At 54.4% G+C, this 16,970-nt stretch overlaps 2 protein-coding genes across 3 annotated transcripts; one reads left to right on the top strand and one right to left on the bottom strand.

Moving 5' to 3' along the window:
• Positions 1-2,681: 2,681 nt before the first annotated feature.
• On the top strand, positions 2,682-4,439 carry LOC118652480 (cytochrome c oxidase subunit 5B, mitochondrial). The gene is made up of 4 exons (XM_036302273.1): positions 2,682-2,839; positions 3,350-3,423; positions 3,581-3,680; positions 4,247-4,439. Exons 1-4 carry the CDS (start codon positions 2,737-2,739, stop codon positions 4,357-4,359), a joined length of 390 nt encoding a protein of 129 aa, XP_036158166.1. The 5' UTR covers positions 2,682-2,736; the 3' UTR covers positions 4,360-4,439.
• An 839-nt stretch (positions 4,440-5,278) lies between these two features.
• On the bottom strand, positions 5,279-16,859 carry ACTR1B (actin related protein 1B). 2 transcript variants are annotated; one of them, XM_036302235.1, is made up of 11 exons: positions 16,601-16,836; positions 14,942-15,006; positions 13,659-13,734; positions 12,639-12,764; positions 12,183-12,307; positions 11,814-12,030; positions 11,575-11,667; positions 11,315-11,489; positions 10,252-10,313; positions 9,968-10,008; positions 5,279-9,796 (listed from the first exon to the last, which is right to left on the bottom strand). In XM_036302235.1, exons 1-11 carry the CDS (start codon positions 16,646-16,648, stop codon positions 9,694-9,696), a joined length of 1,131 nt encoding a protein of 376 aa, XP_036158128.1. In that variant the 5' UTR covers positions 16,649-16,836; the 3' UTR covers positions 5,279-9,693. The 2 variants fall into 2 exon arrangements, with proteins under 2 accessions (XP_036158128.1, XP_036158129.1); XM_036302236.1 differs by lacking the exon at positions 14,942-15,006 and having other exon boundaries at positions 16,601-16,859.
• Positions 16,860-16,970: the final 111 nt, after the last annotated feature.

Raw genomic sequence — 16,970 nt, 5'->3', positions numbered from 1 at the left:
TCATTAATGACCAGGGGGTGGTCCTGGGAATTAGAAGAAGGTGTTCCAGTTGCAAAGTTCCAGTTATAAGGTAAATATGTACCAGGGAAGTGATGTAAACATGATGATTGTAGCTAATACTGTTGTATGATATACAGAAAAATTGTTAAGTAAATCTGGCTGGACTGGTGTTGCTCAGTTGGTTGAGCATTGTCCCACGTAACAGAAGGTCGCCGGTTTGATCCTAAATTTAAATCTTTTGGGGCAGTAGGCTAGATCCCCAGTAGGGGTGGCCAGGAAGCAGCTGATCGATGTTTCTCTCTTATTGATGTTTCCATCTCTCTCCCCTTCTCCCTTCCTCTCTCTGAAATCATTAAAAACTTATTGATGGTGTCCTGACCAAGTCCTTTGTACTGAGAGCATCTCTCAAGACTAGGATTCCATGGACTATGCTTTGGGAAATACTAACCTAGTCTAGTCATAGTTTCCGTGAGGAGGAAATGGCGGCCAAAAGAAAAAGTGACTGGCTGAGCTGGCTGGTGGGGTTCCATGCCAGGGCACCTGACTTCCAGACCAAGGCTTTTTTCCCTCACTAAACATTTAACTACAGGTACAAATCAACTGTAGGTTCTTGGGGAGCATTCCTAGGATTTAAGGAAAAAAGTTTCAATTTATTGTTGAGGGGTTACAGTAGAAGTGAGGGAGTAACAGTGGAGGTGATTGAAAGCAAAACCCAGCTTTAGATGAGCTGCAAAAAATTTTCGGCGTCAGAAGAGTTTGTTTTTTTCTTGATGGAGGGTATACTAACAAAGATCAGTTGTGCTCCACTAAGTCCTTTTGAAAATACCATAACCTGCAGGAGACAGGTGGGAACACCAGGTGGGACTTCACTGTTGTGCCCAGATTTCATGATTCCCAAGAACCCACAGGGAGCCAGCGAGTCCGATGCAAAAGCAAAGAGTCATTCATTTCAAACCTAGGTTTGGCTCCCCTGCCACACTCACCGATGCAACGGTAAGCTCCAGTGGCCGAGAGAGAGAGAGAACTCTGTGTGGAGAGAGGTTTTATAGGGGTTTGGGGTAAGGGGAGGAGAAAGGACTGTGGGCCCTGCTGATTGGCCAGGCGCGAGTACACAGGATGTGGTCATAGTGATGGCGTGCACTTCCCTTGACTATCTTCCGGGAAGAAGCTTGCTGAGCACATGGCCAAGTTAAGATGAAGGGCATAGCCCTTACCCTGGGGCAAGGTGGAGGGCGTAGCTCTTACCCTGGGGTAAGGTGGAGGGCGTAGCCCTTACCCTGGGGCAAGGAGGAGGTCGTACTCCTCGCCCTTTCATTCACCATTTCCCAATTTGCCTCAAATTGACCACCCGACTCGAAAAGCCCTACAAAGCAGATTGCTTATTCTGCCCAAGCAGTAAATACACTAAAGTTTATTTGACCCTATTATATGTGAGGCCTGTGCAAGGCGTAATTCTTGCTCGGAAGGGATAGTCTGTCTGGTAGGGAAATGCTGATAACGCATGGAGCCAGACTGTGACAGGGCTACAGTTATAATCTGAACAATGTCCTAGAAGCCAGTGGAGGGCAGTGTTTGCAAAGTCTTTGAATGCCCACCCTGCTAAGAAGCTAGCACACCTTAGTTGTAGGCCATCAGAGCTATAGATGTGCTCGTCTTAAACAGAACTCTGGGCACAGACTGTTCTGTGATCCCACTTCCTGATATCACCTCCCTTCCTGCTGCCCCTCCCTTAACCTCTTCCTTGGCTGATAACCTCCGGATGTGGCCACCCTCTCACCCATCATCAAGAAATCCAAAATCTGGCCCGACTCTCCTGCCCCTCATCACTTGTATGACTTTGCCACCTCAACACCCCTGTAACAGCAGGCTGATGCCAGCACTGCGGGTAGGTTCTTTCTGCCCGAGTTCTTGTGGGGTAGGCCAAAGCAGCGAGTTGGCGTTGGCTCCCACGCTGCCAGAACCAGCATCACAATGAACAAGCATGACAGTGAACACAGGGCCTAGGAGCCCACTCCTAAATTTGGGGTCCAACAGTAGGGTGGTGAAGGCCTGGGGCGGGAACTGGATAGAGGGGCACAGCGGGGGAGAGAGAAGGGGGACATTTATAACACTCTCAACAATTTGGCGCAGTGGATAGAGCTTCAGCCTGTGGACTGAAGGGACCCGGGTTGATTATGGTCAAGGACATATGATGGGGTTATGAGCTCGATCCCCAGTAGGGGGCGTGCAGGAGGCAGCCCATCCATGATTCTCTCTCATCATTGATGTTTCTATCTCTCCCTCCCTCTTCCTCTCTGAAATCAATAAAAATATATTAAAAATAAAAAGAGAAGAAATAAATCATTTGGGATCCAGCAAGCACCTTGATAGAGGCAGGCTTAATGACTTCCCATAGCAACCTCCACGTTTAGGGAGCACAACTGCCAGGCAACAGGCACAAGAAAGCCAGTGTGGCTGCCGCATTCCACCCACGAGGACACGGGGTCCCACGGCGCAAAAAGGGCTGCCCCAAATCCCAGCGTTGGTGAAAGCGAAGCCCGCCACCCAGAGCCGAGACCGCGAGGGGGTAAATGCGAGACAACACTGGGCACACGCTTTCCTTTCAGTCCCCGGGCAGTCACGTGAGCGGGGCAGGGCGGAAGCGGAAGACTGACGCCAGGGCGGAAGCAGCCCTCCCAGGAAGTCCCGCCTGCCTTCAGAGCCTGTCTCGGAAGTGCTGCTGTTGGAGCGGGCGTGATGGCGTCAAGGTTACTCCGCGGAACTGGAGCGCTGGTGGCGCAGGCCCTGAGGGCCCGCGGTCCCCATGCGGCGGCCGCGGTGCGCTCCATGGCGTCTGCAGGTACTCGTCCCGCCGGACGCGCGGGGACGGGTCCGCGGCCCCCCCGGGGGTGGGGGTGCTCGCGCAGCACCGGGGCTGGCCATTCCGCTCCTGCGGGCCTCAGGCTCCGCCCGACTTTCCCTGTGGCTCCCGGCCCCCGCCGAACAGCCCGCCTAACTGACCCTGCTGGAAGGGAACCCTAAATGGAGGTGCCGGTGACCTTGGGCGGTTAGGAGCTGCCGGCGCGATGGGTGGGGGCCGAGCCGCCTTCAGACCCGCCCGCACTGTAAATTGGATGAACTCCACCAGGACTGATTTACCTGCTTTTAGAAAAAAAATGTGTCGAAAATTGGCCTCGGTGGTTGGAGGAGGAAGAATTTCCCTGGTGCTGTCTCTGTGGGGAGTCGTGACTCTGGTCCTTAGGAGACAGAGGGTTGGGGTGGCCTTTAGAGCTTGTGAGCTCATTAAACGGCGTGCATTTTCTGTCTTGGTCATTTTAGCCGACACCAAAATTCACGTATCTTCCTTTAGGCGGTGTTCCTACTGACGACGAACAGGCGACTGGGCTGGAGCGGGAGGTCATGTTGGCTGCACGGAAGGGACAGGTGAGCAGAAACTTCCTTGTCTTTGGAGCTCATGACCTTGGATGGGACCAGAGCATTCTCCTCTCTGGGAGCATCTGGTCCAGGAAACCTGCCTGTGGTAACGGGAGCGCTAGAGTAGGGGTTCTCTGTATAATGGCTCAATTCTTGTTTTTTTCAGGACCCATACAATATGCTAGCCCCAAAGCCAGCTTCAGGAACCAAGGAAGACCCTAATTTAGTCCCTTCCATCACCAACAAGCGAATAGTGGGCTGCATTTGTAAGTACCTCATCACTATTTCCTTATTTTTCTTTAATATGCCCTATTCTACAGGATGTCCGTAAACTGCTTTACATCTTTTGTGGGACTGTATGTGTGTAAAGAGGATATGTTTGTAAAAAAGTTGTTCTAAGGGCCCTGGCCCTCTCAATCCTCCTTATACCTGAGTAGGTCATCCTTACTATCAACGGCATAGAATATCTAATGCTGGCTCACTGGAGATGCAACATGAAGGTGTATTCATCCAGAAGATACTAATTGTACTTGCTCTTTGCTAGATACCATTTTAGGCAGTAGGGTTGCATATCAGAATGACCCTCCTTTGGGATGCTACACAGGCAGGGGAACTGTTAGAACCTATACTGACTCTGATATATGGTCAGTTTACTCACAGGTAAACTCTGGGCCTCTATTTCCTCATCTGGAAAATGGGAGGATACTTTGAACTGATCTCTCAAGGTGTCAACCATAACTGTGTGTCTCAGAGGTGTCTGAGGAAAAGAGATTCATATTGCCAGTCTCCTCTCTTCTAGACTAGATGCCCTTCAACCACTTTTTCCTTTTAGGTGAAGAGGACAACAGTGCTGTCATCTGGTTCTGGGTGCACAAAGGCGAGACCCAGCGATGCCCTAGCTGTGGAACCCATTATAAGCTGGTGCCCCACCAGTTGTCCCACTGAGCCCCTGCACTGACTCACTCAAGATGTGCTGTGAAGTTTGTTTCCGATAAAGACTAGCCATTGCTTTGGCTCCTCCCACAGTTGGCTGGTCTTCTTTCTTTTCTGTTTTTGGTGAGATATGGTTAATTCTTTTATCAGGAATAGCTATCTGTTACTATTAGCTTGCCATCCACTCATGTACACTGAGACTGACAATGCCATAATGCCATGATTGGGACTACCTTGTACGGGGGAAAGCATGTGCTGTGGAGTCGGGCTGACTGGACTTGTAATATTAGCTGCATCACTGAACTTTGTCACTGGGGACATGCTCTTCAAGGTACGTTATATCCACAAAAAAGATAAATACCTTGCCAGGTGTCAGAAGTAACATTTATTAAGAGTTTGGCAGATGGTAAGTCCTCACAGTATTGTTAGAAAGGGTGACTTGAGATTTTGGGGGGCTTCGAGGTTTTGAGGGACCCAGGTTCAAAGCCCAGTTATTGGGGGGTACAATCAGTAAAATCCAGAATACGGGACAATTCTAGAAACCAATGACCAGGTTTTGTCAGCAAACACATTGCAAGGAGAGGGGAAAAAGGAGAGCCTACGGAGTAAAATGGATGTGGGAGCAAGAACAGTGGTGAACCTTGTTTGGATCTTGATCTAAAAAACCAACTATAGCCCTAGCAGGTTTGGTTCAGTGATAGAGCGTCGGCCTGCGGACCAAAGGGTCCCAGGTTTGATTCTAGTCAAGGGCATTTCTCCCCGGCCCAGGCCTTGGTCATCAGGTTCATGCAGGAGGCAACCAGTCAGTGTGTTTCTCTCACATTGATGTTTCTCTCTCGTTCCCTCTCTCTTCCACTCTCCCTAAAAATCCAGAATATCCTTGGGTGAGGATTAACCAAAACACACACACACACCAACTATAAAAAAGAAATTAGAATATTTTAAATTGTATATTTGATGTTTAAGGATTTATTACATTTTTAGGTGTTAATGGAGTTAGTTTTTTATGCTTTTGAGGTACATACCGATACTTAGGGGTAAAATATGCCCGATTAGCTTTAAAACAGAAGTGATTTGGGGTGTGATTGATCCCTTGTAGCTAGGTAGGTATGAGATCATTGTTCTTTCTGCTTTTGTGTATGTTCGAACTTTGCCATAATAATAAAACAGCACCAAAAATAGTTGAGCAGAGAAACAGCCCAATTTAGCCACATTATATTTGTGACGATAATTTTCAAAAACTGTTTACCTATAAAATGGAAATAAGTACCTTTCCACTTTGTGTTGGGATTAACCACAGAGGAACTTTAGTTACAGTCTCACAAAATTGATTCAAACTAGATATTTCACTTGAATTAATGAGAATTGAAAAGCCCCCTTTCCCCAATCTTGTATTATCTCCTCTTCAAGGTATGGTCACAACTATTGCTTCCATTCCTTGTCATCAGTTATCGTCTCATTTCCAGGAAATGCACAAGCATTTCTCTGCCATTGAAGACCCTTCCCTGTGGGAAAGGGAACACCCAGGTAGCCATCTATTAAATTTACCCCTACATTCCCACCTTCAGTGACTTTCTATATCATTAATCGATCTGCCTTCTCCCTCCCTCATCTCAAAGCCCACTTCGCTTCTTTATCCTCTCTATGTAAAGTCTCCAGTACATATCCAGGTGGTGGTAGGCAGAGTAACAGCCTCTCTTCACCCAAGATGTGCATGTCCTCATGCCCAGAAACAGAATATTAGGTCCTGTAGCGAAAGGTTAAGGCAGCAGATGGAGTGAAGGTTGCTTAATCACCTGACCTTAAAATGGAGATTACCCTGGTTGTCTGGGGGCCAGTAATTATAAGGGTGTCAGAAGTCAGAGAAGGATGTAACTGGAAGAGTAGAGAGATGCAGTGTTGCTGGTTTGAAGACGGACGGGACCACAGGCCAAGATATGCAGGTCGCTTCCAGCAGCTGGGGAAGGATTCTGACACCTTGATTTCAGCATAAGTGAGACCCATGTCAGACTTTTTTTTAATTGATTTGCATGAGAAACAATGATTTGTTGTTCTACTTACTTATGCATTCATTGTTTGATCCTTGTATGTGCCCTGACTGGGGATCAACCTGCAACTTTGGTGTATTGGGACAATGCTCTAACCAAGCTACCCACCCAGGGCTATGTCAGACTTCTATAGAACTGTATTTATGTTGCTTTAAACTATTGTGCGCTGATTTCTTTATGGCACTAATAGATCAGTAAACATTTATTAATTGCAATTTTACTGTAAGGAAGAGCTGTCCCTTCTCTCCCATGTATAAATCTATGTCAGAGTGGACTCATCACGATTGTATTCTATTTTAGTCTATGGCTTATAATTCATTGCAACCTGGGTGCTCCTTCAGGTTGGTTCCTGTGTCGAGACAAGCCTCCTTCCTTTTTTGAGCACATTCTTACTTGATGGTATAAGATATTCCAGACTCATTTTATATTCTCTCTGCTTCAGATCAGAATTTCCCCAAGGAGCTCTGGTTCCTTTTATTGAAGAATAGTATTTAGAAACCAAGATTTGGACACTATATGTGCTCATTGCTACTGGGGTATCACTGCCTCTAGGCCCTCTGAGCAGTCAGGGCTAGGAAATATACAAATATTTCTAACCCTAGTGGTCATACCCAGAGGCATATTTATTTCAGTATCTATCTGGATGTATCTAGGAATCCATATACCCCCATAAGGTTCATTCTAACCTTACTACCTTCTCATCTGTCATTTTGCTCCAGCGGGGCCAGAGCTCGCACCATCCCTGCCCAGAGAGGGAGGGGCATGCTGCATAGTGCTTGGCTTAAAGGATGGGATTTTCACAGACAGATGGGAAAGTCACTCCTAGCAGAGAACAGCATAAGCAGAGGCTGGCTGGCGGGCAAAGCAGGGCGTGATGATGTGGAAGCCTAAGACGGGGAAGAGACAGATCCCAAAGGGCCTGAACTAAATCAACAATGGGTAGTTCATGAAGGTGATTTCACCAGGCAGCGGAGAACTGCTTACACTGTGGATTAGGAAGTGGCAGAACCAAGGCTCTCTGGGCTTTAGCTCCAAGAGCAAATAGATTGCTGGGGAAAGTGGAGCTGTGGTCTTGAGCCAGAGGGGTGCGGCCATCATGGGAAAGAAGTGACGGGGGGAAAGATACCACAGAACCAACAGAACTGGTGACTGACAGAATGTGGAGGTAGGGAGGAGGCAGGACTCAATGTAATAGGGCTGCAACTTGTGTGGCTGGGAGAATACATGAACAGAACCCCAAACAATAGGTTCTCTGTAAATTCTGTTTCCCCCTTGAAGGCAGGTATGGGCTTACCTGCTCACTGACCACAAAGCCTCACAAAATGCCCCGTGAAGACAGGCCAGACAGAGTAATCTCTCCCCTTACACATGATCTCAGTCCTGGGCCCTCCCTCAGCTCTTCTAACTCCATTGCCTGCCACGCACAGCGATGGCAACCATGCTCCTGTGGCAGGCTGCCCGTCAGCCAGGACACAGTAACTCCCCCTTCCCCCGAGGCCTCCATACACTGGTCCCACCTCCCTCTTTGGTCTACCTTGCATTCTAGCCAGAGACCACTTCCCCTTCCCTGCTGACTTGGCATCACTCAGGTCTGTGCCCTTCTGTCCAGCCCCTCCGGTCCCAGGCGTCTCCTTGAGCTCTTACCTCTGCCTGGAACACCCTCCCACACCTGGTTAACTCCTGGACCCACACAAGCCAACCTGCCCCACTGCTGGGCTAGATGCCCCTCTGTTTGGCTCTACAACTCTGTACTGAGATAGCCTGTTCTTCCTCCCAACCTGTGTTTTTGGGGGCAAAGATGTTTACCATTGACCCCAAACGGCACCCTCCGGGACATACTCCGGGTGTTCAAAGACTTGGTGAAGGGCAGACACTCTCTGGACTTGTTTCTCACTGCTCCTTCCACTGCCTTCCTGGCCTCAGCTTCTACCTTGAGAGCCCAGCTCATCAACACCACCTCTGCCATCTCCTCCCATCACTCTCCTTCCTGACTTGTCTGAACTCTGCCTGCATCAATGCTGGTCTGTCAGCCACAGCCACACGTGAGGGGGCAGCAGAGGTGCTCCAACAGGTAGGACGCAGACACAAAGCCTGAGCCCCACCTGCCAGGAGGCCCTGTCCAGGACCAGGCAGAGGAAGGCAGCCTAGTCCCGCTGCTCCGAGGATGGGTAATGCGGCTGGGAATTCTGCCTCCAGGCAGAGAGCCCAGCCTCCTGGGGCCTCCCGTGCCACGTTGCCCCACCAACCACTAAAACCCTCAGGCTTCTGAACTAGAGCCAGTGCCATACTGCTCCCTGCCTGTCCTTTCCCTGAGTCCCCAGGGCTGGGTGAGCAAACAACAGCACAAGAACCACAAGAAAACGGCCACACACTGGGCCTTGTCCATAATTATTACTATAATGCTTTACAAAAATGTTTTTTTTCAGGCAACTGTGTTAAATTATTATACATATCTGGGAGGGGGCGGTGGGGCTCTGGCCCCAGGGTAATGAAGACCTTCATGGGAGAGGATTGTGCCCCCTCACCCCTCTGGGTCTGATTCCTGATTAAGTGACTCCCCCTCAACCAGCAAAGACCATTAACCCTTCCCCATCCAGTACTGGGGTAAAGGAGGAGGAGCAGCAAGTCAGTGAAGTGCTTTGAAGGGGAGAGTGTAACAGACTGGCTGCCCAAGCCCCCAGCGTACTCTGCCCTGGCTCTATAGGGTCCAACCGTGGCCAGAATCCCTCACTGGGGAGGGCAGGCTACCAGGACTCAGCCTGCACCCAGGCATCCACTCAGGAAGACGGGGGTACAGTGCGGAAGGTCAGGGATGCCTAGGAGTAGCTGGCCTTCTCGCCACCCTGTCAGGTCAGGAAGAGGAGGAGGCATGAAAAACAGCGATACACCAGTGGGAGCTACTGGTTGCCCCTCCTCTACTCCACTCCCCAAGGCTACTTACACAGGCACCCCGGCTCTGGGAGGGACTGTCAGAGGAAATGGGGGCATTTGGGTGTCTGGCCTTGGAGCTCAGGGAAGCAGCCCCAAGGGTTAGAGGCAGGAACCATAGGCTTAATTGGTCCTGCCAAGAGGGACCCCTAGAACCACCGAAGGCTGGGCTCCCCAATTCCTATATTCCAGACTCCCACCCATGCAGCTAAACGTTCCTGTGTGTGTGCGTGCATGTGGGAGGGCTGCAGGGAGGCGCTGCTGCACCCTGCCTGGGGTCGGGGCATGCAGGGGGCCCAGACAGAAAGGGTCAAAGACTTTGGCTTCCCTTTCCTCCCATTCTCCCCCAACGCTGTCCCCTCCTTGGGCACTAGAAGGTTTTACGATGAATAGCACGAGCGCCATCCTCTTCGTACTCTTTCTTGGAGACCCACATCTTCTTAAAAGTGTCCAGCGAGGCCAGGATGGAGCCACTGTGAGGAGGGAGGGTGGTGTTCTTGGGGAGAGCCGCCCTCCCTGGGCACTCAGCTGTTTCCTTCACCTGGGAGGAAATCCACCCACCTCCTCCCGGCCTGGCTAACCCTGAGAGAAGTGTCCAGGGCAAAATGGTTTCCTCCCGAGCCCTCCCTGGGAGCCTGCCTCACCCGATCCACGTGGAGTATAGCCGCTCCTGAGGGGCCGAGATCTAGAGGGAGCAAGAACACGTAACTGCCTGTCCCCCCGCAGCAGCCCCGTCCCCGCCGGGGGTGATTCCCACGCCCGAGGACAGACAGCAAGTACATGAGCCGGGAGCAGCAGCCACAGGCGAATGGGAGCAGCGGCTGGGCTGGGCTGGAAATGAGAGGCCCCCGGAGGCGACCGGTGCCCTCTCCTCCCAGTCAGGGCTGCCCAGCACCCCATGCGCCACGGGCACGCTCCACAACCTCACCTTGATTTTGACGTCCTTTGGGGCAAGCTTCTTCACTTCACTTAGTAATCGGTCGCCAAAGCCTGTGAACACAAGGCTGGCTAGCCTGGGGTCCCCTTCTGGCCCTCTCACCACTAGCTCCCCTCATCCAGCCTGGTGCCCCCCAGCCGCCACCTTCCTTCAGCAGCTCTTTCCAGCATTAAGGGTAGGCGTGAGCCACTCCAAGGGCAGAAAAGACCCAGCCCCATGCCTGCAAGTGACCCCGCTAACAAAGAGAGGTGACATGAGCTAGAACCCCAAGTCACCTGGCTCTGCTGGCCCCCCACGTTCTTCCTCACCCGATGCTCCAGCAGTCAAAACCCGCCAGAAGCAAAGTCAAAGGCAAATGACAAATCAGGAGAAAACATCTACCATTCTGCCCATCAGGTGGGCAGAGATCACACAGTGTCGGGCAGGCGATGGGCACAAGCTCCCAGGAGGGAACGGGCAGCACCTACCCAATAACAAAGGCACACCCGCCCTGACCCGGCTGTTCTCTGGGATTTACTGTCGGTCTGTTCTCACCACGGGAAATGACGGTACACATCTGAGACTAGAAGGGACTGCAAAAGGCCATCAGCAGGACAACGGCCATGTGGCACATCCGTCCAGTGAAATACCACACGGACATATCGAAGAACTTACATGGCAGGACAAGACCTTCCAGATAATATGCTAAGTAAGCCATACATGGTTGGGACGTGCAGAACATGCAGTTTGCATGTATGTGGGGTTGATGCACATGTGTTTATATGTGCAGGAAGGCAGCCGACAGTTTCCTGAGAAACCAGCAAGTCCTGTGCGGAGGGAAGGGGTGACCAAGACAATGGGAAAGGACACTTCATCTAACACATTTTAGATCTCATATGAACCAATCACCTACTTAGGAAGTGAGTAAATGTCATTTTAAATCTTACTCTTAAAAAGCATTGCTCACTGAGCACCGAAAAGCCAATAGAAAAGGGGCCCTGTCCCAGGCTGCTGGGAGCGGGATGCAGAAGGCCCAGCCGCCCTTGGCCCCACCACCACCTCCCAGGTCAGGCACCTTTGAACAGCGTGGAGCCTCCTGAAAGCACGATGTTGGCGAACAGCGTCCGGCGGAGGTCCAGGTCCGACTTGTGGATGGCGAAGGCCAGCACCTCGTGGAGCCCCTCGCTCTCGTCCCCTACCAGGTCTGGCTGGAACAGCAGTTCGGGGGCCCGGAATCGTGCTGGCCCCACCTTTGGAACATAAGATTGAGGTATAGGCCTCTTCCTCCGGGCCCAGCAGCACCACCTCCACCCAGGGCCAGGCCTAGTGACTTACGTCAAGCATGCTGCCATCCGGCAAGGTGTACTGCACCTTCTCTGTCTCCAGAGCCTCATCCTTCTGCGGGTTGATGGAGAGGTAGCAGGCTCTCTGCGAGGCGTGGGGAGCAGGGACACACCTTCAAAGGCTGTGACTGGGACACCCACACCCAGGCTCGACTTCAAGCCTTGGTCCTGCCCTCCTCCCCTGCCATTCGCCCTCCTCCCGTCACTCCACAACCTCCTGCCCTTCGTCACCTCTTTGATGGTCCGAACAACCTCAAACTCCGCTGAGGTGTGAAAGTCGAAGCCTTCCTTGCGCAGCAGCAGCCGGAGATAGCGGGAGACGTCGCGGCCAGCAATGTCCACCCGCATGATGGAATGCGGCATGGCAAAGCCCTCGTAGATAGGGACAGCATGGGTGACCCCGTCCCCCGAGTCTAACACCACTCCTGTCGTGCGTCCTGTTGCGTACCTGTCAGCAGGTCAGCATCCCCTCGCCTCAGCCGGTAAGGCATGGGCCTCCCACCCCCGGAAGGAACCCTAGGACAACTGCCCAAGGAACTCCCCATCTGGTCACCTCGAGCAGGACGGCCCCAGGGAGGATGGGACCCAGGGACCACTCACAGGCTGAGCACGGCCTGCATGGAGATGAACAGAGCCGGCACATTGAAGGTCTCGAAGAACACCTCTGCCGCCTTCTCCCGGTTCTTACTCGGGTTGAGCGGGGCTTCCGTTAGGAGAACAGGATGCTACAAGAGACAGCAGAGCTGTGGGCGTGTGCACAGACGGCACGCGAGGCCCTGAAAGGATCTTCCAGAGGAGCCCTCCTCCCGTGCACCCGCAGTGAGCGCGTGTCCTTCTCAAGGACACTGACCTGTCACCTGCTGGCAGTTACTCTCCCACAGCCCGCTCTCCCGGGAAGTGTCTGCTTGGCCGCCCCGACTGTTGTGCCCCCCACACAGTGAAGAGGCAGCAGGCCCCAGCAAAACGCAGGAAATGTGGGAGCCTGGCCCCGAGGGAGCACAGCAGGGAGGGCACAGCGAGGGGATTCGGAGCCTGGGGGAGGCCTGGCTGCCACACCTCCTCGGAGAAGGTCTGCAGCTGGTCCTTGGAGTAGACGTACTGCCAGATGCGCTCCATGTCATTCCAGTCCCGCACCACGCCGTGCTCCATGGGGTAGCGCAGAGCCAGCAGCCCGCGGTGCTCCTGCGCAGGAGGGGTGGGAAGGCAGTGTGGCTCCAGGCTCCAGGCCCCACACCCTGCCCCGAGTAGAACCACCGCTGCTTCCTGGGTGTCCCCATGTGCTTGGCTCGATTGTCTGGCAGCCTCTCAGAATCTAGCCAGCCTCACCTGGCCAGGGACAGGGAGGGTGGTGACATGCTTCCTCCCACCCCCCCAGGCCCTCGGCCTCCTCCCCTGGCACACTTCTCTATACTCACAGCCATCGCATCTCCCCTTTTCCCCACACATGGCTACGCTCCCATCGGCGCCTGTACTGTCCCCTCTGTGGTCACCTGTCACCTCCCTGCCCCTTCTCCCAGTGCTCACATCTCCTGCATGAACTGTCCTTCAATGTCCCTATGTCCCTTCTTGCCAAGCACCACTTTGCCTCTTTCCTACTGACCCATCTCCTGAGAGCCCCTGTTGTGCTCCCAGATCCTGGCACCCCACACTGTTGCCCAGGTGCCTAATTTGCACTTGCTTATAACCGCCCCCACCACATTCGCTCCTCCTGAGGGCCTCTCTGGCCGTGTGGCCCCTGCAAGTCACCCCAGTTGGGGCGCAAGAGGTGGCTCCACAGCTCTTGTTAGGATCAGTTAATCAAGTCTGGGTAATTCAGATTCTGAAGTCACTTTTTAATCAGTTCTTTCTTCTGCAGCTTCCAAAAGACAGGGCATGAGTGCCTAACTGTACCCCACCCCAGGAGCCACCGCCTCATTACAGGGTAGACTTCAGAGCTAAAGCCTGGAGAGCCCAGGGGGCATCTGGCACGTGGCCCAGAGAGCAGTCTCGGGGGCCTCTGCAGGACAGCTCTGCCCCCAGACAGGCTCCTGGGACCATGAAGACCCCAAACCCAGGGAAGTGCAGGTTCCACGTTACCTCTGCTTTTGGTCCAATGAAGAGGTCCCCTTCCAGGGCTCCAGCCATCACCCGCATGTGCTTTGGGCGCCCGACACTGCGGGGACAGGCAGTCAGTGAGGCAGGCAGGGGCACAGCTGGAAAGCCAACTCCGGTGGTCAAGACTGACTTACTCCAAAGCACCAGAATGTGGCCATGGGGCAAAGGTCAGAAGCCAGGGATCTGGGATGCGGGACTCCCGAGGAGGGACTATAGAGCAGGCCTCAGCAGGACAGGAAGCTCGGGGTCAGAAGAAAAGGTGTCGTCGCCCCCCTCCCCGTCCTCCCCCCCCGCCTCCATAGAGGGCTGAGCTCTGGAGCATCAGCCCTCCATGGCCTATTCTGGCAGGAGTTGGCTTCCGCAGCCAGTGACTCAGCCCATGCTCTTGGGGTCAGGAGGACGAGGGAGGATGTCCCGGGAAGCTGGGTGGTGGCTCCGTGTAGCCCCCTCCCGTTCAGTCGATTCTGCCCCTTTTCCACTGCCGGGGCTTCCAGAATAGAGATTCTAAAATTTGACCTCTAAGTTCCCTGCACAACAGGACCCTTAATTACACCCAAGTGGGTTTCAGAAAGGACCCCTCTCCCCCCGCCAGGCTTGGGCTAATCACTCTAAAGCAGTGGTTCTCAACCTTCCTAATGCCACGACCCTTTAATAGAGTTCCTCATGTTGTGGTGACCCCCAATTTCATTGTTACAAATTGAACATAATTAAAGCATAGTGATTAATCACAAAAACAATATGTAATTATATATGTGTTTTCCGATGGTCTTAGGCGACCCCCAAAGGGGTCGCGACCCACTTGAGAACCGCTGCTGTAAAGCCTCTAGGATTTGCGAGGTGCGCTGCTGAGGGAAAACTTCCCAAGGGACTGGAGTAGCCGAAGGCCCCAGGCTTTCTCAGGTTTCACCTCCTCTGAGAAAGTATTTTCTAGAGTCTGAAAATAAATAAGCCCCAAAGAAAACCTCTCCTGGGAGGAAGAGGTGGCTGTGCAGTAATCGCCCACTCTTCCCCTTTCTCTGGGAATCTTCTCCCTTTTATTGTAGCTGCTGCAGCCACGCCCTGGCCCCAGGGGAATGCTGGCGCTTCTCCCTCGCTCAGTGAGGGACCAAAACCAGACTCCAAAGGGGAGGGGGAAGCCCAGAGCAGCTGTCTGCTCCTTGCAGAGCCCTCAACAGTGTCAGCCTCAAGGTTGGCCACAAAGACTCAGGATCACTGTTCTCTTGGGAAGCAAACAAAAAGGTTAGGGCTGCTGCCTGAACACTTACTAGTTTGGGAAACAGTATTTGGGAATCTGATCTCCTGCAAAGCCAGCCTTGATCACCCCAGAGCCCTGCAAGGAAAAACACTGTTTAGCTGTCTGCATTCGCCTCCAAATTAAGGCAGTGTCCTACAGTGGGGAGCAGGCTGCCGAGATCCTGCCGAGAGGGCAAGGTCATTTACAAGTACACCAGTGGCTCAAAACAGTGTGAGGGGCACTTCTACATCCCTTCCTCCCACATTTGACAATGTCTGTAGGGGATGCTACTGGCATCTAGTGGGTAGAGGTCAGGACGCTGCTGAACACCCTGGGGTGCACAAGCCAGCCCCTCACAACCAAGAACTATCCAGCTCAGAGTGCCAACAGGGGACTGAGAGCCCATCACAAAGTCCATGCACCTCCACACGCTCCAAGGCAGCTCCGGCAAGAGGGATCCAGGGCAAAGCTATCCTGAAAGCCAGCATCGTTTTGTCCAACAGCCCCTGGCCCCTCCGTTCCCAGTGGACAGGCCCCGGGAAAGACCACTGGGAGCCTAGGAAACTGCGGCTCCACTGGTTTTCCTAGAGACTGCAGACAAGAACTGCGCTGCCCTGCTGCAGCCTGGGCCCCGCATCTGGAACCCCCCCCCCCCCCCCCAGGCCCTCTTCACACAGGTCTTCATCACACTCCGGGTCTGCGATGCAGGAAGCAACAGCCCAAGTTACAGAGCAGCTGGAAGCCCAGAGCACCGTGCAGGCCGCTCCCCAAACTCAGAAGCATGTTGATTGGCCTGAGTGAATTACTTCACCCCAAAAGGGACATGGCCTGGTCCTTCCTGGAGCCTGCTGAGGGCACCCCTACGCCGCGTCCTAGCTTCTTATTACACATCCTGTGCTGTGGCTCAGGGAGCCCACATGGGAACTCCAAAAAGAGCGGCTCCGGGATGACATGGGGTCAGGTGGGAGGGAGAAAGAGAAGGAATCACCATCAAAACCTCCCCGGCTCACGCACGAGCGGCAGACACAGGGCCACTCGTTTTCTTACTATGGACCAGAAATTGGAGGCCAGAGTCCTCCGAGGGCAGCTGGCACGCTGAGCGCCAGAGCGGCGGGACAAGCCGCAGGAAGCCAGGCACCTCTCCTGAGCTCGGGAACAAGTACCCCGACTGTGCAGGGTCCTGGGGGCGGGGCCTGAGCTCTCCCCGCGCCGCCGGCCGCCGCAGGTCTGCTCCGCACTTCGGGGATCGAAGCAGCCGGCAGCCACCCAGGCGGCGGACTGTGGGTGGCGGGCCCAACCTGCGTGTCTCCCAGACCCGGGGGAGGGCAGGAGGGCCTGTGCGCTCGGAGGGTCCTGCCTGGGCGCAGCCCTTGGGAAGCGCTCCCAAAGGGGCCATCAGTGTGCAAAGGGGCAAAGCACCCTTCTCTACCCGGGGGCGGCGGAGGGGTCAGGGGGCTGGGGGGGCCCCGCGGGGCCGCCGCTGTCACTCCTGCCCTCCCCAGGTGCTCATCGCGCGGCTGGGGCCGGGGTCGGGCACGGGCGGCCGCAAGGCCCCGGCTCCAGGGCCAAGCAGCGCGCGGCCCCCGGCGGGCAACGCGCAGAGGACGAGCCCAGACGGGCGGGGTCCCTCCCGGCGCCGCGTGCGACCGGGGGCGGGGCGCCCGCCTTCCCCCCAGCTGCCGGGTCTCACGTTGTCGATGACCACGGGCTGGTTGGCGATGATGTCGTAGGACTCCATGGCGCGGGCGGCCCTGCCCAGCAGGCAGGGGCAGGAGGGACCCGCGGGCGGGCGGGCGGGCGCGAGGACCGGACCGCGGGGCTCCAGACGCGGCGCCGCGCCCCTCCCCCCAGAGCGCAGACTATGCGCCCCTCCCGAGAGGGCGCGCCCGCGGCCAATCGCCGCTCCCTCCTGGGCGATTGACCGCCCGCGCCGGGGCAACGGGACCAAGGGGCGGTGCCGCCGCGGGCCCATCAGCCAATTGCGGTCCCCCGGAGGACTGCCGGGCGATTTCAAGGTAGGTTGCGCTGTGTGGAGATGACGTCATGGCCTCGCTCTTAAA

Source organism: Myotis myotis, unplaced genomic scaffold, assembly GCF_014108235.1.
Source record: "Myotis myotis isolate mMyoMyo1 unplaced genomic scaffold, mMyoMyo1.p scaffold_m19_p_30, whole genome shotgun sequence".
In the NCBI taxonomy this organism is placed as follows: Eukaryota; Metazoa; Chordata; class Mammalia; order Chiroptera; family Vespertilionidae; genus Myotis; species Myotis myotis.
This window is presented reverse-complemented; position numbering and strand designations above follow the sequence as displayed.

Bases quoted from the DNA above. Each gene is read 5' to 3' on its own strand.
- LOC118652480 (XM_036302273.1), top strand. From the start codon at position 2,737: ATGGCGTCAAGGTTACTCCGCGGAACTGGAGCGCTGGTGGCGCAGGCC. The intron at 3,424-3,580 runs GTGAGCAGAAAC...TGTTTTTTTCAG, and splicing joins TGGCTGCACGGAAGGGACAG to GACCCATACAATATGCTAGC. The intron at 3,681-4,246 runs GTAAGTACCTCA...TTTTCCTTTTAG, and splicing joins GCGAATAGTGGGCTGCATTT to GTGAAGAGGACAACAGTGCT.
- ACTR1B (XM_036302235.1), bottom strand. From the start codon at position 16,648: ATGGAGTCCTACGACATCATCGCCAACCAGCCCGTGGTCATCGACAAC. The intron at 15,007-16,600 runs GTGAGACCCGGC...TTTTCCTTGCAG, and splicing joins AGCCCGTGGTCATCGACAAC to GGCTCTGGGGTGATCAAGGC. The intron at 11,668-11,813 runs GTGACGAAGGGC...CACGCCTCGCAG, and splicing joins TTGTTCGGACCATCAAAGAG to AGAGCCTGCTACCTCTCCAT.